Source organism: Sinohyriopsis cumingii, chromosome 8 (genome assembly GCF_028554795.1).
Source record: "Sinohyriopsis cumingii isolate HCF-2022 chromosome 8, ASM2855479v2, whole genome shotgun sequence".
Classification (NCBI taxonomy): Eukaryota; Metazoa; Mollusca; class Bivalvia; order Unionida; family Unionidae; genus Sinohyriopsis; species Sinohyriopsis cumingii.
In genome coordinates this window covers 58,055,203-58,079,253 of record NC_142968.1, presented here as the reverse complement: position 1 = coordinate 58,079,253, position 24,051 = coordinate 58,055,203, and the positions used below count along the sequence as shown (strand labels likewise).

The following is a 24,051-nucleotide window of genomic DNA, read 5'->3' as shown; positions in this document are numbered from 1 at the left end:
ACTGCGCTGATTCTCCGTCAAGGTAACTAATTACGGTACCTAATTTTTCTCCGTCAATGATAATATTCTCTCTGTTGCAGAATATTCCTCGCGATACCGTATCGGCTATAATAAAGTCCATTTCGGCATCGTTGATAAATAACCTAGCGTGTCGGTGTTTATGATCAACGGATCCTCCTTGAGTAAATTTGCCAATTATTTTTCTTCCAATATCTTTCGCGTTTTCACAATCCGTCGGCAACCACACCTTAGTTTGTTTTCTGTAGGATATAATCGCCTCGCTAACCGTCAACGATATTAACATTGACGAATCCAGCATATACCTCAACAACACCGTGGGAACCCATCTGCGTTGAGATAAATGCCGACCAAACCAAATATAACAAATTTTATGTAAATTTTCAGCAAACTCGAATGAAGTAACATAAGCGAATCCGGTCATGACAAAATCAGGTAACGGTCCGTTAATTGCTACCCTTGTCATTTCGTTGGTGGGATGGCCAAATTTAGCAAAATAATCCGCACAATCGCCATATCCGAGGAAACTTCCAGGATAGCACGCGCTCATATCAACGGATATCATGTCTTCGAAATAATATTTGGTATTCCACAATCCGCCATGGCCGTATTCGATACAGCTAAGTTGAATATCAGTGAGAAATTCATTCCTTGTGGGTTTCCACGAATTTCTCTCTCTAGCAGCGTGAGCAGCAACAGACGGAACCGTAAAACAATTCGTTAATAACTGATCAGGATTTGACGAATATTTCACCGCGATATTTTTCATAGATTCATGTAATTTTTCATCACGGTAAATATCTCCTCGCGGCAAGATAAACTGATCATACCTTTCTTCGCTCGAGAATAACCAAACCGATATCGGATCAGACGCGGCTAATATTTTGATATATCGGAACATGGCATCAGCGCCATCCACGGGATAAAATTTAACAACCCTATCTCGCGGGAATATCATTACCGATTGCGACCACGCATGTGAATTATGATCAACAATTTCGACTGGTACTCCTCGAGATTTATATGGCGACGAATATAATATTTCTCCCGATAGCGTTTTCACCGTGATAGGAAATTTAAGTTTCTTGCTCAACACAGCAACATCGTCAATCGATGCGCCATCAACAACTGTCTTTGCCCATGAATTAATTTTATTCAACCTCAACTGAGTCAGACCAGATCCACGACGAGCGTTTTTCATGTGCTCGATAACGCGCTCAGCCACGCAGTTTATCATCGGTGATTCTTTCATCGCGGGTAGATTTTTCACATCCGGGTTGTTATTTAGCCGATAAATTCCATAGACAACAGCGCTAGAAGGATACGCCCTGGCATAATAAGGACCATCGATTCCCAATAATAATCCTGGCTTCGAATTTTTATCAAGAACGACGTTTTTCTTACCGCCACGCACGGGATCTCGTTTATCGCGAATAATCCAAGTGTCGTCAGGCATTTGTGCAATAAATTTTATTCCAAAGATAAATCGTTCTTCCTTATGTTCGGATTTTATGTGCTCGATTATTTTTTTCGCCCGATCCAGATTCATCGTAGCATCAACAGCGTTAGTTTTCCACGTCGACCAAACATGAATCGCCCCATCATCGAAAAATTCTTTTTTAGCGCGATCGACCTCAGGAATGATATATTCTGCCTCATCAAGATCAAATGTATCCATTATTATATTTTAGACAAATGTTTAAATTATATAATGCAATGCAAATGGATACCAATCGGATCAACAAAATCATGCGACAAATCCTGCAGAGGCGATTATTGTGGTGCTCACATATATGCGATTCGACGAGGCAGTAAAGGACCACAACGGTGTTTAGTTTGTCAAGTTGGTACTCGAGGAAAGACCCGATTGTGTTTGTCCTGTGGAGGAAAGAATTATCGGGAATTGCTCAGATATTACAAAAAGAAATCTTCCTCGGTGATAACATGCGAAGAAGATTATATTAATCGATTCAAGGCAAATTATGATTTAAACAAATGGAATATTGTATATGGAAATGAAATCGACGATTCCTGCAATGAAAATCACATGCGAGTATAGATCTCATCCTACGATCAAGGGTTACGAGGCTTCATCAGATGGTATTGTCAGAAATATCAGAACGAAGAAAAATGCTGGTAAGGTTGGTAATTCGGGTTATCTCAGATTTACTGTCAGTGAGAATAAAAAAACGAATTATTTCTGTCACAGATTTGTGTTCGAATGTCACAAAGGACCTATCAGGGATGGTCTTGTTATCGACCACATTGACGGAAATAAACTTAACAACAAAATATCTAACCTTCGCGCAGTAACTCCAAGTGAAAATTGTAAATTTAATGGCGGATACAGAATACCAAAGGCAGTTAAATCAGTAAATAGAGAAACAAATGAAGAAATTATATTCACGTCGATGAGCGCCGCTGCAAAATATTATAATATTAATCCAGCATCGGTGCATCGTGCGGCAGAAAAAATAACTAGCGCAGCATTTTCCTACAAATTTGGCGAGTGGATCGAGTTTTACTATATTCCGATAATATCCGAAGAAAATTAATTAAATATTACAAAATTAATATAACATGAATGAACAAACCATAAATAACATCATCGAAGCCATCGATGATCTGAGAAAGAAAAAAATAAATCTTCCCTCGGAGTTGGACGCGAATAAAATCCGATCCGAATTCGAGACGATTGTTCAGGGGAAACTTGAATACAAATACACGCTGCCGTCAGAGTACAAATTAATAAAGAAAATCCAGATTGCGATGTATCAATCACTTGCGACAGTCAGCGATGATCGCGTCGAGGATTTTGTTAAATTATCGACGCTGGTAGAAAAAGCTAGGTTGATTTTATCAGAAGCATACGAGTCAAAAAAAATTACAAGTTCACGCATCAGACAGCTGAAAAAACTTGTCGATGAGAGCAAGGCCAAGGAAATCGCAGACTCTTGAATTTTCCTGAATATTTTCCGCAAACAACAAAAAAAAACAAAAATTAAAAAAATATATTAATTTTGAAAATTTCCCTGGATTTTATTTATTTTTTTGGCCCGTTTTTCCCTGGCAGATGGATTTACGATCTTACCAGCAGATTGATACTTATCGTTTCCCCGCGTATATCAAGCAAATTTCCTTTCTGATCCGTTAGTTTGAAATTTATCTTCGACAATAATCGATTATGACATCGCAGATAAAACGGATTCACCGGCTCCTTTATTATCAAATAACCCGGAGAAGCGCTAGGTGAAAACGAATACAAGATAAAACCCTGCTGCGCTTGATTTGACTCTGACGAATCAACATTGTAACTGCCCTCGACAACATCCGCGTGAAGATAAATCGCGATAACTTCCGTTATATTAACGATACCTGGCGAGATATGCCGCCCTTGCCCGGCGGGATCGTTATTGTGTTTGAGAATCAATTCCAATTGTACTTTTTTAGTCCACGCGGCATGTAACTTCGGAAATAAATCATCGATGGTATCAGTGACGGATTTTCTCATTTTATCAACGTCATAATCAGGAAATTTGAAATTTGGTAGCGTTTCCTCGGTTAATCCAAATACTCTCATGAATTTTTGTTTTTCTCCTGAATTTCTGATCAACTCGAATTTGCTAATAGGAAGAACATAATCGGCAATTGATATATCGTCGACTATCGCCTGAATAAACATTCCATGATAATATTCAACATCATTCGCGAGTTGATTTAAAATTTTCACGCGTTTGATAATTTCGCTACATGAGCCTGATTTATTTAAGATGCATTCATGAAAGGATTCCCGCAATAAATTTAATTGTATTGTATGTTCTTGAATAAATTCGTCGAGGGTTCTTCTTACCAAGATACCGTCTATGGGGGCTATTATCTTAATGTGGGTAGCGTCGAAGATTTCCACGCCGGGGGGAATTTTAGGAAGAGGCAACCACGAGAGAATTCTTTCGTTAATAAAAGTAAAAGCGAATATTACCAGGTTAAATTTGTGGTTATTCATGAGGTTGATGGCGCTATCGATCAGAAGTTTGTGTTTGATATCTCCATACCATCCTTCGTCGGTGGTAAAATCTTCTTTTTTTGGTTCCGGTAGTTCTGGAGGAGCTTCCTCGTACCAACCTGGAATAATAAAATCTGATTTTTTTGGTTTTGCTAGAGGTGCGATTTCAGGCCAACCTAATATGGTCCTAATCGATGATTGGTAAATATCTACCATGTACGGCGATTTCACCTCTATCATCGATGACAGTGTTGGTTCATGCGCAGATATTTTTATTCCCGGAGTAGCATCGCCGGTTATATTTGATATTCTGGTGGTAAATTCCTTATCCAGCTGATCAATTTCGTAACTGCCTGTTGGTATGCCAACGACGATCCAATCTGGCGTTCCATCGGGTTTGTTTTTGTTGGCAAAAACAAGCGAATTATTTGATAATAATCTGCCAAATGATTTCGATCTAACATTAGGCCAACTATTGTAGACACGCAATTGTGTTAACGCAATTTCTTTGACGCTGATTGGTGTTGGAAAATTAATACTAAATTCAGGTTTGGTTGAGCTTAACGATATTAGCGTCGTTGTCAGCGGTGTCGTGTTTGTCACTATCTGGGCTAGCTCGGACATTATTAATATTCATTTGTTCAATCTCCGAGTAAATACCGATCATTACCGAAAATTCTAGATCGGAGATAACGCCATCATTGAGACTCTCCGAAAGCAACGATGATAATTTCGAATACGCGTCATTGATTTTAGTTAGTTTGTTTTTGTACAATGATAACTTTTCACTCGTGCACGAGGAGATTTTTTTCGCTACGATATTGAGAACTCCAGCGATTGTCGTTGTTGACGAGATTATTATCGTTGCTACGATCGGCGCGATTGTTGTTACCGCGGATAAAATTATTCCAGCACCAGCGACTACCGCGGATACCGCGTACACGGCGACGTCAATGGTAACTAATCTACGCTGGTACTTTTTTATTTTTGTTTGATATTCGTCGAGGAGTTTTTTTAGCGAATCCTGCCATGATCGCGCCTGATTGTAACGGTAATCCGATGCGGTCATTTATTAAATTATTTACCTGACTAATTCTTGGTAAGTCAGTTTTCCGTTTTCAAATGGTTGGGGTTTCCCTATCTCGACAACTACAACCGGCTCGGGTTGACCAATTACGGTCCAAACCGATAAATATTCGAAAATGACAAAATAATACACTGGTCCCATGGTGGTTCTGTCTTGTGGTTCTAGTGTGAAATTTACGATGTTATTTTCATCTATGGAAATAACGAAAAATCCAGGATAGTATTCATAAATTTCATGATTATCGGCCGTCACGTTAAATTTTATTGACTTCGAAATAATATATACTCGATATACACCCTGAATTGGCGCGGTAAAGTTAAAAGAATCATTATCAGGTGTCCAGGTAATATTTTGTGTCCTCAGCACAAATGATACATTGCAGGAAAGATCTTTTGATTCTACCTGATCTGGTATCGAAATACGCATCAACGCAGGAATATCCAACGATGATATTTCTAAGTTAATATCACTAATTTTTGTAGTTGCGTCGAGAAGTTTCGCGTTGATATTTTGAATTTCTCCGTCGTAAACTGATGTATCGACTTTTTTATTTGCTAATTCTCGTACCACGTTAATTTCCTCGGATATTTTAGTAACATCTTCGCTGATTTTTTTTGTTTTCTCGTGGAGATCATCGTGTGATGTTTTATCGACTTTTTCGTTTACGATTTGGCGTACCGCGTTAATATCATCGTTGATGGATTTTGTTTTCTCGTCGTGTGATGTTTTATCGATTTTTTCGTTTACGATTTGGCGTACCGCGTTAATATCATCGTTAATTTTAGTAATATCCTCGTCGATTTTTCTTGTTTTCTCGCTGAGATCGTTATGTGATGTTTTATCGGTTTTTTGAAATATTAGTGCACGTGCCGATTCAATATCTTTGTTGATTTGGGCGATATCCTCATTGATGGATTTTATTTTCTCGCTGAGATCGCTGTGTGATGTTCTATCGGCTTTTTGAAATATTAATGCACGTGCCGCTTCAATATCTTTGTTGATTTGGGCGATATCTTCGTTTATTTTCTTTGTTTTCTCGGTAAGATCGTTATGTGATGTTCTATCGATTTTCTGACCCATCGCGGTATTTATTTTGGTAATTTCCTCGTTGATGGATTTTACTTTCTCGCTGAGATCGTTATGTGATGTTCTATCGGTTTTTTGAAATATTAGTGCACGTGCCGATTCAATATCTTTGTTGATTTGGGCGATATCTTCGTTGATTTTTCTTGTTTTCTCGGTAAGATCGTTATGTGATGTTCTATCGGCTTTTTGAAATATTAATGCACGTGCCGATTCAATCTCTCTGTTGATTTGGGCAATATCTTCGTTTATTTTTCTTGTTTTCTCGTTGAGGTCGTTATGTGTAGTTGAAGAGGTATCGATGATTTTTTTTATATCCTCGTCGAGTTTTTTACTGAGATTTTTTGATGTATCGTCTAGTTTTTTAAGATCGTTAGTTAGCTTGGTAAATCTTTTTGTCACTCTATCCTGAAGATCGTCGTGTGATGCTTTATCAGCCTTTAGAAGCATCGCCGCTGATAGCTCTTTGTCGGATTTTTCCACATCCGCGATATTGGCCTTCAGGGGTAACTTCGCTATAATATCGGCGATATCAGCAATAGATTTTAATACCATCTCCGATTGACGAGTAAACTGACTAATATGATCGCGGTATTCGTCTCGCTTGATTATATCAGTTATTTTGACGTTGCTGGTTTGTAATCTTCCTTCGGTATTTTGAAAAACAGCAACTTCGCCAGGGTCCACCTCTGACAGCGATAGAAGATTGTTAATATCGCTCTTGGTTGCGAACTTTGATAGATCGACGTCAGTCACTTCTGCCTTTTCCTTCCTGTAGATAAATCTACCGTAAATATCAACCATGATATTTATCTACGGCGTATTCAAATACAATTTTGTGATACGGACCGGATGATTTTGAAATTGCGTCAAGAACATTAATTGACTCCGGACCGCATATTGGTGGATCCGCTAATGTCTGCGTTGGAAGTGTCGAATACCAAATCGGAAGATTTAGTTTTGACACATAGCTGATAAATTCATTTGGCGGTGCTAATCCATAAGAGTCAAAATAAACGACTTCGCGAGGATTAATCGCGTATGCAACCCAGTGTGTGCCAGGGCCGGTATTTTTATCGAGATTAATTATTCCCGTCTCGGTAGGGTTTGGTTTGTTTGGTAGTTGATCTCGCATAAATACGCCTCTGAAAAATTTTATTTTTTTATTCTTTGCTTCGTTGATCAAATCTAAATTTGAGGCTGGTAGACTCGTCTTAGGCCGGATCCGTATGGGGGGCGTCTTAGATAAAGGCCGGATCCTTTTTGTTGTTTTTGCAACATTTTCGCGATTAAGGGAGAGAGGACGGGAAGTAACCCTCCCTTTTTTTTACGGTATCCACTTCCTGTAATTTTACTTGTTAATGCGGAACCTATTTGGGAACCTATGCCTGTTAGCGCGCCTAATCCTAATGTCTTTCCAATCACCGGAAGAGCCATTTTTATCAGAGGAAGAAAAGGAAGAATTCCGCCTGTTTTGACCATGTCTCTGATTGCGCCTATTGAGAGATTCACATGAACACCGGAATTCGCCGATTTGGCCTTGGTAAATCGTTCACGTTGACCTCTAGTTAGCGACAGTTTGTTAGGTCCACCGTGAATCTGATCGTTTTTCAGTGTTAATTTCATACCGCATCGCTTTGATATCGCTGATTGGAGCTTTTTTATCTGACCCGGGGTCAGAGTTACACTGACGTGTTCGTATGGCATATTAATAATCACTTAATCTAAATTTAGAAATCTTTGATTTTAAGGTTACATTTTCTCGACAGGAGCGTCGATGATTCTCATTCTGCCACTGATGCCTTCCAAGATCATTGTTCTATCGCTGAGAATTACCGCGATCACTTTGTGATTAAGTCCAGCTGTGTTAATTCTGGCTTTGAAATGGATATCAACGACGGATTGTTTTACCAGGTCGAGATGCTCCAGGGAAAAGTAATAGATAGGATAAAATTTATTAAAATCTAGCTGCGATATTTGCAATCCTGTATCGATATTTTGATCGCGACCCATGAAACTTAATAAGCGATGATATGCACGAGCCGTCGAATGATTTTCAAAATCAATTGATATTTCCTCGGATGGTTCTTGTTGGCCGTTTATTCTCAACGACACATTTGTCGCTCCAATGTGATCAAATATCATATGACTGTATAATTGATGATATCTATCGGTACGCAAAAACGCGATAAAGATATGCCTAGGTGCAGAGGTACCTTGCTGCGATGCAATACGCCAGGTAAAATCACCATTAATATTGGTAGTTGTGGAATCTGTTGTTGTTGTCAGCCATGACATGACAGATTTACCGCCTTGATTCATGAATGATAATAATTTTTCTTCCTCAATTATCGATGGGGTTATCGCTGGCATCCACAAGGTAAATTTTAGTAATCTTACTATGCCGTTATTATTCGCGGCATCATTGGGACCTATCACGCCAGTAGCGTAATCGACAGCACCTTCTCGCCAGATAGCATCGTTGCTATTTTCCTTTCTAATAAACGTAACAGTGTGTTTTGCTCCGTAGATAATTTTCCTGAAATGTCTGCAAAATCCGAATATATGGGATAACGGGATAGCACAAGCGAATCTTCTGTTACCTGGTGATAGCATGGACTTTCGCGTGGTAAATCCGAGATTATAATCAGTATAAGGTTTAATGATCATATCTTCGATACCAGCGGGAGCAGCAGGATTGGCGCGATCGTTTGGTTGTCTGATGTCAAACGGCCTACTTTCGGGACGATTAGTATTATCCTTGGCAAACATCATACTAGGGCCAGCTGATCTAGTAAAATCATCCGAGTATCTAGCTAGGCCTATTATCGTTGTTGCTAAGTCAATATCATTAGTAATTGACTCAATCTCTCTTCCGTCGATCATGTAAGTGGCGCTCTTGAATAATGCCATAATACCGTTATTGACGAATCCGACTCTAAAATCTGCCCCATAATTGGTACCATCCGTTTTAACAACTTCCCCAATAACTTCGATATATGCCTCAGATGGAAGAAAATATCTTGTTGTATCGTGAACTTGAATTTCCAAGCGATTAGGTGTATTTGGTTCAACTGCATCGTACGAGAAATACTGGAAATCTCGCACGGATGTGTCCCTACCTACAGGCTCGTCCATGTCAAATACTTCATTTGACACTTGTGCGAACATTTATTATTAAGAATATCATCTAAAACGAAGACCACTGCCTGAAATAAAACTTGTATTAGCAACTTCATTTGCGAGATTTGTCTTAGCAACTTCCTGCGCTATATTTGTCTTAGCAACTTCCTTTGCGAGATCATTTATTTTTTTATTTGCTGCGTCGTTTATGGCTTTACTGACTTCGGGTGGCATTTCTCTGGTGCTAGGTAATTTGACGGGTTGTTTTTTGCGCATTAAATTTAATATTTTACTTTTGACAACATTGAAGCCTTTACTGGCCAAATTACCGATACCAGAGAGAGCAGTCTCGCCGATCTTTCCTATTGCTTTTAACCCGAACTGTTTGACCACGGGTCCAATTTTAGGTATTATTCGCGTAACGAGACTTCCAATGATATCACCGAATCCATTGCCGTGGATATATTTGTACACGGGCAATCTAGAGTTTACTATGCGGACCTGTTTGGGTCTGCGCTGATGTTTGTGAACAATCATGTTATTTCAATTGTGTTGTTTTAATCGATGAGCTCATCGACAAGTTCCTTGTAAATGTGAGAGTTAATGACGCCACCGCGGAATAATCGCTGACAAATATCTGAGGCCTCGTTGATTATTTCACGAGAGTTATTTCCGGCTCGTTTTCCTCCGATTAATATTTCGAGGCGAGATACATCATTGACGACGCTGTCAGGGCAAATAGTATATCCGCTTCCTGTCTTTGGTTCTGTTTCATCTGACGATGGACCTGGCGAATCAGACGACATTGGCGAATAGATTTGTGGAGATGAAGGGGGGGAACCCTTAAAAAACCAACCCTCTGCTGGATCAATACCCCATCTTATTTTGGGGGTAGGTAAGGGACCCTTCCAGTTTGTCAGTTCGGGGTCGAAGGGGGGTAATGGTTCGGGGGGGCGGATGTAGGGCCTGACTAACGTATAAACATCTCTAGTAGATGGTGGACTTTTTGTCGCTGTCGCTATTTCTCTAGTAGATGGTGGACTTTTTGCCGCTGCCGCTTTTGTTGATTTGTATTGATTAACCTTCAATAAACATTTTGCAAAATTTTCATCATTGTAAACTATCGGTTTTCCTAAACTACCAAATCAAATTATCGCCTGCCAATCAATTTCTCCGACTTTATCAGCAATATCTTTTCTCAAAATTAAATTTTTAATTTCCTGAGAATCATCCGCAGCAACTACCATTTTTTTAATATCGTCATCGATTAAATCCATATATTCTTTGTTCAAATAAATATCTGCGGGTAATTTAGGATCAATTATTAATGAGCCATTGTACACAGATGGTTTATATTCGCTTGGTTGAGTTACTGATTCCTGATCACTCTGATCTTTTTTCTTTTTTGATTTTCTCTCCTTTTTCTGAGGTGGAGTTCTTTCTTTTGGTCTAGCTCCTAATTCCTGTGGTTGAAAAACTTCTTCCTGTGGTTGAATATCCTCTTCCTGTGGTATTACTTTTCTTCTCCGTGTTTTAGCTTTTTCTTCCTTCTCCTGTTGTCTTCTTTCTTTCGCTTTCTTCTTTTCTTCCTTCTCCAGTTGTTTTCTTTCTTCTGCTACTTGCTTATTATATCTTTGTGTGTCTCTTGCTGCTTCTAAAAATCTCCTGTAACGCGGATCCGTTACCATACTCACATGTGTTTTTCCCGAGTAAACTTTATATACCATATTGTACCAATTATCACGAGTTCCGTATCTTTTTTTTCCTATTGCAGTCAAATATTCATTTCGATCTCTAAAATAATTTTCTGCAAAATCGCCAATTTGATCTATGGTATACAGTGACGAGAGCGGTCGTGATATCATATCCCATCCCTCATCGGTGAAATTTTCTCTTAAATTCTCGATATTAAACTTCCCTTTTATCATTACAGGTTTTCCCTTATCTGCTCCAGAATCAATTGCAAGTTGTTGCCCCTGTTGTGCTGCTGCTATTGCTAATCGCTCGGGTAATGTTCGTGATTGTTCCTCAATACCCTTCAACATAGGAAAAATTCCCCTTTTCTTCGTATCTGGATCTTTTTCGTCGCCAAATACAACCTGCTCGATTGCTCCAGTGACTGGACTCAACCATTTCGATGATGCCTCGGCAATTCCATGTTGTGCATCTTCGTAACCACGAACATTTCTCTTGAATAATTGTTTTGTCGGGATAAGCTTCTTTAATGCCGCTAATTGCTCTCGCGCTAATCTGGCAGAATGAGGCTCTCCAACTGTACTAGCTTTCGGACTCATATTATTTTCAACTATATTGTTTTAATGCGAGGTAAAATTAGGATTAGCAGCCAAACTTTGCAAACTTCATCGACGGAATAAATTCCCCCCCCCCCCCCAAAATCCTTGTCCAGAATCATTGATTTTGCACACAAAAAATTGCAGTCGGGAGTGAATTTACGCAAATTAATTTTCGTAGGAAGGCTTATTTTTGAAATCTGAGGCTTCTACGGAGAAAGTTCTCGTAGGAAGCTTTATTTTGGTCTGGGGGTCTGGTCTGTAGAACTTCCCTGCTGCTTTATGGTCAGACAATTATACAATATATGCTTATTAACATTTTAAATGGGCAACATGAAAACTGTTTACATTGATACATGATAATTTGATGATATGAATTGGTAAAGGTACGTTTGCTAGCATATTGGCATTTGATTTGAAAGTGCCCATTCATACACATTATTCTTTCAGTGACTACTAATTGGCGTATGAAAGGTCAATACCACAAGCTGAAAAATTGTCATCGTTGCAGACGAAAATGATAGACCATTGAAAAACTGCCATACCATCAGTAAACAAACTATTATGTACATTACACAACACAAAACCTTATATGATTCATTACCGTATCCTTAAACTATACGCTTAAACGATATGTTAAACTGGGCTTAAAATTGACTAAAATTCATAGAGCTTTCCTATCCTACCAAGAATCATGGGTACGCCCTGCATTGTGCTAAATAGGCCGTTAACGACAAAGGTACAAAACAGCTTGAAAATAATATCTTCGAATTCATGAATATTGATTTATTTTATAACAGATGGAGCACTGAAGAAAAAGAAATAAGGTCACATATGAGCAGATGAGACATGTATGTATGTATGTATGTATGTATGTATTTGCTTATTTATTTCGGATGTGGAATGTCGTGGGTTCGATCCCCGGCTGAGTCATATCAAAGAATTACAAAAATGGTAATAACAGCTGCCTCGCTTGGCACTCAGCATTAAGAGTTTAGTGTTAGCACTGGTCGGCCTGGTGTCAGGATAATGTGACTGGATGGGACATCATGCTACATGTCTGCGACATGATGCGCCAGTGTGGGACATCACTATAAACTGCCACACTGCAGAATCGTAGCGATATGACTGAAAAATTGTTAAAGCTACGTTATAAAACCAAATCACACACACGCTTATTTATTTATGTATTTTGACTACTCTATGGTCACAAACTAAGTAATAGAAAAGAGCAAAAACAGACAAGTGTGTAAAACTTAGGAAACAATTTATTCATCAAAGTTATAAAATAAAAATTTAAGAGGAACGTACAGTATTATGAATTGAATCCAAAACAAATCCCGAAAAAATTATATTAAAGTACAAACGAATGAAAAGTTACGTACAAGTTTCAGATCCATTAATATACTGGTCCGCCAACAGTTTTGACAAAATGTCTTTGTCTAGAACTCCATTGAATAATTCGCAATAGTTCCAAAATAAAATTAAAATCCAATGAACACTTTCTATGTCCACTGAATAATCCGAAATAATGCTTTGTGTCTCAAATAATATTGAAGTACAACATAAAAATTCTCTGAAAACGTGATATTACAACCAGAACATAATCAATAAGAACAAGAACAATGTCCAGTCTTAGCTACTTTTATACAGATGTGAAGGGAAACACGCATATTGTCGCTACTATGTTCCTGATGAATTGCCAATTTCCAACAGCGTAGAAGAACTCGATCATTTTAAAACCAGCCAATGGAATTAACTTATCCTTCTGAAATACCACCTGACCGACCTGTCCAATGAAAAAAAACCACGAAACTTATAAACATATTTGCTTATAATTTTATTATTAATAACTATCAACAGTTACGTAAGCATCTATTCACAGATCCTATGCAATTTAAATAGATCACGTGCCCGTACACCCAAATGCAGCTATCCATGATCACTACAATTTACAGTCAAGAATATATAAAAAAATGATAAATATACACAAAGCTTCCCTTCATAAGGAAAAGAAACATTTATTCAATAAAGCTTTCTTTTTCCATATCAATCAACACAAAAATGATACTAACAATGAAATCACACAGGAAGATGTCATCTGTAATGAATGTCTAACAATACAGAACTTCTCTACACTTCGACGATTAATTTTTTTCCCTTGATGTGAAGAATGTCGACTTTGTATTCTTGCAACAGCAACATCAAACTCCATATATATATATATATATATATATATATATATATATATATATATATATATATATATATATATATATATATATATATATATATATATATATAATTTAAACTATATTCCTTATTTATTTCGTTCTTCCGTTTGTCTCTCTCTCTTTAAACTGGCATCTGTATTTTTATCTTCAGTATCGATATTGTTTAATAACACATCAGACTTATGAAAATCTTCTTCATAACAAAATTAACATGGACGGTGTTTGAAAACAATAAAGGTTACATTTATGGTTTGATAATCTTTTTGTGATGTTCATTTTAGTTCTGAATCCTATTTACTATTGGAAAACGAAAGGAAAAGGGACACTTTGAAGATATTACTGGTATCTTCTCCTTATTTCCATCCAGCTGTGGGATTATAAAAAATTCTGAATTCAGGATGCAAAGGTAAAAAAGCCGAAGACTTAAAATAGAGTGTCTCCTCTCCTTGCTACTTAAAAGGACACCGATTAAAACGTACACAACTACTACATATTTTTGTACTTCTGATACTTCAGCAGGAGTCTCAGGTAAGAATAACTGGAATTGTGTGTATGTATGTGTGTGTGTTTTTCTTCATTCTGAAATGAAAGACCAACTTGTATGGTAAATAAAAGAAGAATTTCTTTTCAGGCTGGTTATCTCATTTTATTTACATGTGTGCATGAATAGGTAGATAACTACTAAATAATGAATACACAATAATAAATAACAATGTGATAAGAGATGATCGTTGTGGTGATTTTAGTAACAATTATGAAGATAATGATCATCTAAATTGTTTGTGTTAAAATAGAAGATAGTGTTCCATTCGATAGCTTGCCTGCATACGATAACTATATTTTTCAACTCATCGTAGACACGATTGTATTTAAGTATATCTAGTTTGTATACATTTTCTCTAGAAAGGAAGTTAATGCTTTGCAAGTTTGCCAATGTAAATGTGTGGATATTTTGTGGATGATAATATCGATATTGGTTGGTCTTGGTGAGCATGACAATGGAACGTGATATTATGACCAGTCCGCTCTCTTACAAGAACTGTAAGTTTTCGTATGCTGAATTCAGCGAGATATTCAAGAAAGAACAAATATTTTCATTAAACTTTGCTGCGCCGCGCGAGGGCACTATTTCTTCTCGCCATCTAAATTGTTAATTGAAATTATAATAATTTTTAGCCTCATTTATGGACTTCTCTTGCACAAATGTATGAATGCAACAACTTGTTAACGGATTAGCGTCGCCAGCTTGCATTCCTTTAAGATGTAACATTTCTGAGAATCTGTTGTTTGTACCCAGGACAAACGTTTTCACTGGTACTTTTCAATGGGTTCAAGACTAAAATATATCGCAGAAAAGCAAAAACATGTTTGGACAGAATTTAGCGTTATTATCAAAGATCACTGTGAATATTTTGCAATGAAACTATGTCTATATATGAAATCTCTCTCTCTCTCTCTCTCTCTCAGTCGAACGAACATATAACCTAATGTGAAACATTACAAAATTACGAAACAGTATTTTACATGTATAAGGGAACCTGATTAAGGCGATAAATTTGTATAAATATAACATACAGATGAGACAAAGTTGAAAACAATGAAACATACTGTATTAAGTGTAAAAGTATGAAATCTGGAAACTATTTGTTTTAAAACAATTTCGCTTTTTGTAGGTTCTTACCCTTGGCTCACTTATTTATACTTTTTACAACAATTTTGAGAAAAATACATTTCATTCATATCACACAATGGGACAAAATCAGATATTATTGCGACAAAATTGTAGTTTTAGCTATGTAATACATGCCCAAAATTGACGATAGGTTAAATAACGACCCCCTCTTGCCAAAACAAGAAGAATACACAAAACTACAATACCTGTAGCCTAGCATTCTACATACAACTTGAGCGTCCTTGTCATCCCAGGAATCATCACAAACTGTCCCCCATAAACCATTGTAGAATACTTCGACGGTCCCAGCTTCTCTTACTGGACCTCCAGAAAGCCTGATACTTTGTGCTGTAATTCGATAATGACAGATATTTAAACTTTCTGACAAGTCAGACTAAAAAAGCGTTATTTGATAACTTTCATTATAAATAATCCTAATGTTTTGGAATAAGAGAAACTTTCACCAAGTTTTAGAACTATGGTGGTGATTTCAGTTTAACTCTACGCTATCGACCGAGAGTATGGATATTCTTTTAGTCATCTGCTACAAGACATCGTGGACCAAACAAATGCGAGGTGAATAACGGACATAGTGCTTTGGTAGTAACGTAGTTATATTTGTAGTTTTCATTTGTTCCATGAACAAATGTTTTAGGTTCATCTTGAGGAAGAGAAGAAACATTTAATATTCAATAGATAAAATCTCTCAGGAAGAATACGAATTTGTGTTCAACATTCCAGCTTTGTTTGGCACATAGTCTATTTTAGGAATACATTTCAGGTCTGAGACCGCTCCGGTGGCCTAGTGGTTAGAGCGTCCGCCTCGGATGCGCGATGTCGTGGGTTCGTTCCCCGGCTGAGTCATACCAAAGGCTTACAATAATGGTACTAACAGCTGTCTCGCTTGGCGCTCAGCATTAAGAGGTTAGTGTTAGGACTGGTCAGCCTGGTGACAGGATAATGTGACTGGGCGGGACATCATGCTACATGTCTGCGGCATGATGCCCCAGTGCTAGACATCACTATAAACTGTCATACTGCAGACATTGTAGCGATATGGCTAAAAATTGTTAAAGCTACGTTAAAATCCAAATCACACACACACACACACACACAGGTCTAAAGCATGACCATGCTTTTCTCAATAACATTATCGAAAAATGCACGCAAAAGATTATCATTTCAACATTAAACATATTTGAATATCGTAATTTTAATTTTGCCATAGAAGACAAATATGCTTGGTTTAGACTTGAATCAACCTATGTCAAAGGACATGAAGTTGAGGAAACAGAAAAAAGACGATAAAATGTAATTAGGTCAGTATTGATACTTCCCTGATACAGGGTATCCATAAATGAGTATCGCAGAAAATACGCTGATGCAGGCGGCAAAATGTTTCCCGTCCATAATCTATTGTGCTGCAATAATAACAATAATAATAACAATACCGTAACATGACAGAAACATACTCAAAAGCATATTGTTTTGTTCGATCCTGCAGAAATGATAGTCCTGCACACATCTCCCCGTTTATTATAGTTCGTGCTTGATGTTTTCTTTCATAAAATAAGATAGATGTCTTAAATATATTGTAAATGATTCAAATATACTTCCGATCAAGACATTACATGTATTATTACGTTAATTAATACTTTAAGTTATATATGTGACCAAATGTAAAGTTTTAAAATAATTATTATAAAATTAGGTTTGGCCATATTTGGAATACGAGTATCGCTAAAATGCTTATCATTAGGAATTTATATTCATAATTATTAAAGTGTTCTTGTAAAATTCAAGTAAATATTTGGAAATTTAAAATATGTATCTTTGCTTGTCTTGACTCGTTTTCCTTATAACCAAAAACTGCATACAATTGAATCTGTAACGTAAGAAAATGTTCCTTAATTTTTAGTTGAGTTTAAAATCAGGCTTATTCTTATGTTAAGCGGCTCCGAAATATAAACTTGGGGCGACATTGTACGTCTCTGTTCATTTATATGGGTTCACATGTACACATTTGTATACCAAAAACCTATTTCTTAAATAATGATGTCTCTATACCTACCTTATGTTGGATAGCCCAAGTGTTCAGTGCTTTTATCAGATAGACGCAATGCACTTTTGTACATGAGAAAATACCATCTTATCATCATCGAAGTCAAAGATTAAGACTTCTCTGGCAGTTTCAGGACAACGTACAATTGTGATAAAGTCTCAAAAACCTTTAGTATTCATTTCTAGTGAGTGGTGCTATGTGTTATGTATTCTGATAGGAATGATATCTTACTTAATAATTTTAAAGCACGCGTTTCATTTAATTCATAGCCTAGCTTGTTTAATCTACAGAAAGCCATGGTATGTTTAGCTCTTTACCTTGCTCAGTGACACACCATTATAAGATAACCAGTATTTGCTAGAAACAAGCTGCACATTATTGAATTGTTTTGATGATGGTTTTATTTTTGTCTTTATATCACGTTAAAAGATATATCCATTGCATCAACTACACGAGACAGTCTTGCAAGTTAGATAGGCAATCATATCACTCAGCTGGTTCAATGTACAATCAAATATGAATAGCGATTTTGATGGGCTTCATTCCAGTTGGTCTTATCACTGCTGCAGGATTGGACAAGAGGCGTCCAGAGTACAGTTTTTGTAGAAGATCGCATTCACACATTCAAGTAGCAAGTCAATATTTTCTCACTACCTCAAACAGCTGAGCAGGATATATTTGAAATAAATATATAGATAACCCATATCTAACTTTGCGACGGTGTATGCTGGAGAATATTCTACAACATGTCAGCTTAGTGGATGTAAAAAAGGATCACATAGGAATACATCTTATTGTTTTGACAACTACTTTATTTTTCCTTAACATATATCCTAGTATTTGATCTTGCATTCAAGGTCGCAAATGTACTCGAAATATTTGTAAATATAACGGTCGCGTGTTTCAGACCTACCTAAAATGGAAAATTCAAGCCATCATGCTTAAAGAAACTAGATAAAATTTAAGCTATTCTATTTTCCAATTGTCTTACGTCAGTTTCAAATTTACATTTAAGAAGTTTGAACTCAACGTTATAAATTCAACGTGTAGTGTTATGTGAGGTTAACATTTTTTCTATGCAAAATCTTTATAATATTAGATTTTTCTACTCGTAAAATAAGGATATATAATATTGGCTTCCGCTATGCTTTTAATATGTTTAATAACGGGTGAAAATACTGTCGTCTTCATGTGATACAGTAGAGTAGTGCGTTCAGAATATTAACGTGATAATTTATATTGTGGATTCTAATACTTTACGAATAAAGCGTGCTCGTAATGGTCTACCGTTCATTTTAGCAATATTACTAGCTATTAGATCTTTAGAAAGAATCAGTACACTAAACAAAGATTATGCAATACAACAACATGACAAGAAGCACTTACAACATTTAAGATGACACACATAATAATACATGAAACATAACACAGAAGTTCAAATAATGTACATTTGTAAAATAAGACTTAATTACAAATAATTCCTCTATCAGCCGGTTCCCATTCTTTCTCAAAAGCTCGAAGCAATCCCTTTCCGTTTAGTCTAATACGCTGGAACTAGAATTAAATGCAAACAGATAAACACCGTAAATTGATATCATGCTCTCACTATAGTGAGAGCCACATCTCTTTGAATATGGTTGCTTTGCAAAAGTATCGCTTTATTTTTTTTTATTTGTGCCTAATGTTGTGTTTGCTTTTACAATATTATGTATGCTAAATGGCGTCTAATATTTATAGAAAAGATATATATGTTTAACAGAGTTAAGAACACCTAGAATAGTTCCACAGAGTAAATAATTAAAAACCAAGCAATCTTATTAATTGGTATGAATTCACTTAATTATTATCTGCTTACATTAATTGTTAGCAACTTAGGGAACAAAAGGGAGCAAGCAGGAAAGTCGAAGAAGAAATTATACTTCCCATTAATATGTGAAATTCAGGATAACGTGGTTTTATGCGAGATATGTTCTAATGACACGTATGGATGCACATCAGATAAAACTATTTTAAGACGAAGCTTACAATAATAGATATGTTGGAAGTGATGCTATCAATAAACATGTTATTGTACATATGTGAAGCTTGCAATACGAGATTTATTAAGACGGTAAGACCAAATGATTACATACCGTAGAGTAATTATTAAAATGTTAAAATGCTTGGTTTTGAATTAATGTACAGAATACGCAAAGAACACATACAGAATACGCAATGAACACACATACAATATATATATATATATATATATATATATATATATATATATATATATATATATATATATATATATATATATATATATATATATATATATATATATATATATATATATAATAATGAGGACCTTGTATAGCGCCTAATCTTTAAAAACTCTAAGCGCTTTACGATATTAGACAACACCTATAAGATAAAAACCATATAATGATATGATTACAAAAACAAACACCATCAAGTTAGAAAACATTAAAAACATGCTGAGAATATTTAAGGTAGAAACATTATTAGGTCTTTAAGTTTGTTCTTGCAGTCGAAATAAGTGAATTTGGAGAGCACTCTTGAATGTGATCATTGTGTCTTTGTGTCTAAGTTCAGTGGGCAATTCATTCCACGTTGCTGGGCCCTGTGTGTACATTTGTGTGTGTGTGTGTGTGTGTGTGTGTGTGTGTGTGTGTGTTTGTGGATCAATCGACAGAAGCAGATCGCCATGTTTAGAAAGTGTAGTTATATAAATTTAAATTTAACGAATTTAAACCGAATATAATTTTAGAATGATATTTGCAACAGCTAAGGCGCCGAGAGCTGCAATAGCAATTGTTTTAAAATAAATCAATAAATTACGTAGTTTTTGAGGAATATTAATAATAAAATCATGAACAAGCATTGATAACTAAAACTAAATTTAGACGAATATATATATGATGTTTGTAAAACTAGGAAGTGAAAATCAATCTTCATATAAACTAGAAATTAATGTAACAGTAACTGATTGAAATAACCCAATAGAGATATCGTTGGACTTGTAAACCTAAGGTTGGCGTATTAAACGCTGGTATAGGAGTAAAATATTTTGAGTATATAATTGAGTACTACCTTTTAAAGCAAAGTTATCTGCATACAAATCAGATCAAAAGCAAGTTTTATAAATATGAAATAAAACATGCAATAGAAGATGTTATGGAAGTGCAAAAAGGACCAGTCCAGGTGAACCAGAGAGGTACTGGGAATAGATGGTGTTGTGCAAAATGCATGCACAGGGAGCCTTGTAACTCAGTGTAGTTTGAATAACCTCTGAAATGTTTAGCCCCTTGGTTTAAACTACAATCTTCAGCAGGGGTTATAGTCAAAGAAGTAGATAAAGCCAACATGAGCCACAACGTGTACAAATGAAGCAACCCAGGTCAACAAGAAATGAGCTGGGGAGGAGTTGTTCTGATGCATGACTCGCACGTAAGAAACTAGGAACACAAAAATCTGAATTGAGGATAAATTAAAATCGTACAGGAAACAAGATCTGCACAGATAATATGGCTTCCTCCTGTTGGTGTTAAATGATTTTTTTTTCTATGTACGATCCACAAGTAGAGAAGCTGCAGGTGCTTAAGTACACATAATAATAGCTGTTACGCAGTCTGTATCTATCGTACAATATATTGTAAAACAATTAATTGAAAATGAAACTTTAAGCCAGGCAGGTTATGATTCAATTATTACAAGAGTGCTTTTGTAATTTTAGTTATAACCATAATATCTTTTATAATTTCGTTCCTGAAATTATAATCTATCTCACTTTATGTGTATCCTTTCAGTTGTGCTCTATCTATCTTTGATTATAATTACTAACAATTAGTCAGTCACGACAACATAAAGATAAACAATATAATCATATGGCAAATAAATGAATCGTCAATCTAAGTTTAAAATCCAGCTCATTGCACTGACAATAAATACCAAGGAATTCTGAGGCTGCTTTCTCAACTAACCCAATCAAATATTATGCAATATTTTTAATTATTTTTCTAGTTAGTCAAGAAATTTATCCATAGATTTTTTTTGTCTCAAAAACATTTTCCACCTCGAGTCCACAAATAGGTTGCTTTCCCCATGTTAAACTACTTCCAAATTTGCTAATGCGAGATCATTAGGTTTAGTAATCATACTTTTATTTACTGAAATAGTAGCAAACTGTGCATCTTTATCTTTAAACAATTGTTTTAACATTTTTACCAAATAGCACCTTTTTTCTAACGTTTAAGTTCATATTGTTGGTATATTCTTAAACATTTGGTTTTCTAAATCTCTTAAATGCCGACCTATTTATGCCCTTTTAAACTGAATAGTTGGTATTGGTTTTTTTAAATTTAGCTTTTTAATGCATCTGTTTCTCTTGAAATGTCATTTGTTATATCTCGCTTTTACTTTAATAATATAGTTGAAGGCAATATTCTAATTTTGCTACATTGGCAGCATCAGTTATAATCTTAGAATAATCCTTCTTCTTCTAGAGAAAAAAAAACAGTAGGTACATTATTCTTATCCATTATAATCTCTCGCTTAGAAATTTGTAACCTTTGCTTTTTAAAGTGTTTCCTGTCTAATTCATACATATTTACTACTAGCTGGCACGGATTAGCCGTAGGTGCGACATATCGCAAGTTCCTGTGTGTCATATTCTTTAGGTGTTTTCCATTTATTTTATTTTCTCAGTGAAATCATAATAACCAAAAATATTCCCTTTCCTTCTTTATGCTCAGCTATACAGCTGTGAGTATAATGTTTTAATGAATTTCCTTATATAAGAAATACATAATTAATATTTATTCCTTCTATTATGCTCGTTAGTTTTATCCTTTGAAAATGAGATTTAATTAATGTATACATATATTCATATATTTACAAACCATGCTTAGGTGACAAATATAAAAATTAGATTTTGAGACTAGTTTTAGGGTAGTTAGTTTAAAGGGGATTTCTAAGCCACACCCCTATTTTGTATCACGACGACAGCAATGACAACTCCCTCCCTGACCCACCGTGTTAGTGTAAACAAAATACGAAAACAACTTTGTTGAGGCAGCAACGTCGATTTCATTATTGATTACTTGTCAATGACCTATCACTGAATCATCATCGTCGTCATACTAGTTTGTGTTGGCTTAGAAACGCTTCTTTAAGCCAACTTATGTGGATTTTACTTGAAATCAATAGCGATCTATATTTACATTTTAAACACAATTTATCTGTAAGCAGTTTGCGCCTTTTTTACACTTAACCTAACATTCACATAAAATTTACATGAATTTCTTTACTGTCATAACCAAACTAAACATCCACCTGGCTAAAATCAATGCTATCATACATTTTATATCCTAAATGTATTGATCCCATCAGAGCAGTATCTTTTATCATCAAAATTACAAAGAACAGATTTGATAGTAACATCATTCTCAATTTTATGACAATTTGATCTTAATGCCATTATCTCAACATGACTAGAAAATCTATCTAGTGTAGCCTAATAAATATTGAATTCTTTTCCCTTATCTACCACATTCCTTTTTAATTCCTTAGGTCGTTTCTTTACTTTGTTATCAGCTAGTTTTAGACAGTGCGTTTTACTACGCAATCCGATGAACTCTAGGATAGGAACACAAATTGTCTCATCCTTAAATTTTCCTATTACTTTTTTCTTATCATCACAGTGAAATCCGCTGTGTTTTGGATAATCTAAAAGATCAAATATCTCTCGGTTATCATATAACTCTTGATAAATATCGTCAGATTCTATCTTGTACATTAGCAAGTCAGTATCTGTAAATAAGAGCTCTGCATCATGCCACTTTACCTTAACAAAATCGTAATGAAATTGATACATTAGCCACAGTGATATTTCAAATACTGCCATACCGATATGAATTGGCTTGTTCAATTTAAATTTTTCATTCTTCGTTAAATGGCTACTAAATTTTCGTTAAATATTTTCATACTAACAACATCATCAGATGCTACAAGTTTATTAGTACGTTCTACGTTATTAACGATCTCAATATTGACTGTCTTTCTGATGTTTTCCATGGTCTTGCCAAAGACGCTGGTATTCATAAGCTATTTTGGTGGCTGCTCGTCGTGCTGTGTTTGAGTCTATATACCTTTTCATCCACGGCGATTGCTAAAGTTTTAGCACACAATGAACTTTTCTTAATTGTAGCTCATTACAATTATCAGAGTTATTTTCTGCTACTTGCACTGGAAGTATAATAGACTCGAAATATGAGAATATTATAAAGGCACATTCATCTTATGTCTGTAATTTGTAAATTATTATGTTTTCGTCTTCACAAGGCCTATATATTCTTTGTACATTATAACAATATTCGACATGTCGATCGAGAACCATTTTAATTGTGCGTGTTATATTGCCCTCCGACTAGCCCGTTAAATTTCTTGATCCACAAGTAATGATTTTATAAAATAGTAA

At 35.7% G+C, this 24,051-nt stretch overlaps 1 protein-coding gene across 1 annotated transcript in view; it reads right to left on the bottom strand.

Moving 5' to 3' along the window:
* Positions 1–17,631, bottom strand: part of LOC149793602 (uncharacterized) — a 66,052-nt gene extending 48,421 nt beyond the window's left edge. Inside the window, exons 1-3 of the mRNA XM_089967564.1 lie at positions 17,583–17,631; positions 16,852–16,932; positions 15,718–15,862 (exon numbers count right to left, since the gene is read on the bottom strand). Of these exons, the coding sequence (XP_089823690.1) occupies positions 15,718–15,862; positions 16,852–16,921 (215 nt within the window). The 5' untranslated portion in view covers positions 16,922–16,932; positions 17,583–17,631. The remainder of the gene's footprint in view (positions 1–15,717; positions 15,863–16,851; positions 16,933–17,582) is intronic.
* Between the last annotated feature and the right edge of the window lie 6,420 nt (positions 17,632–24,051).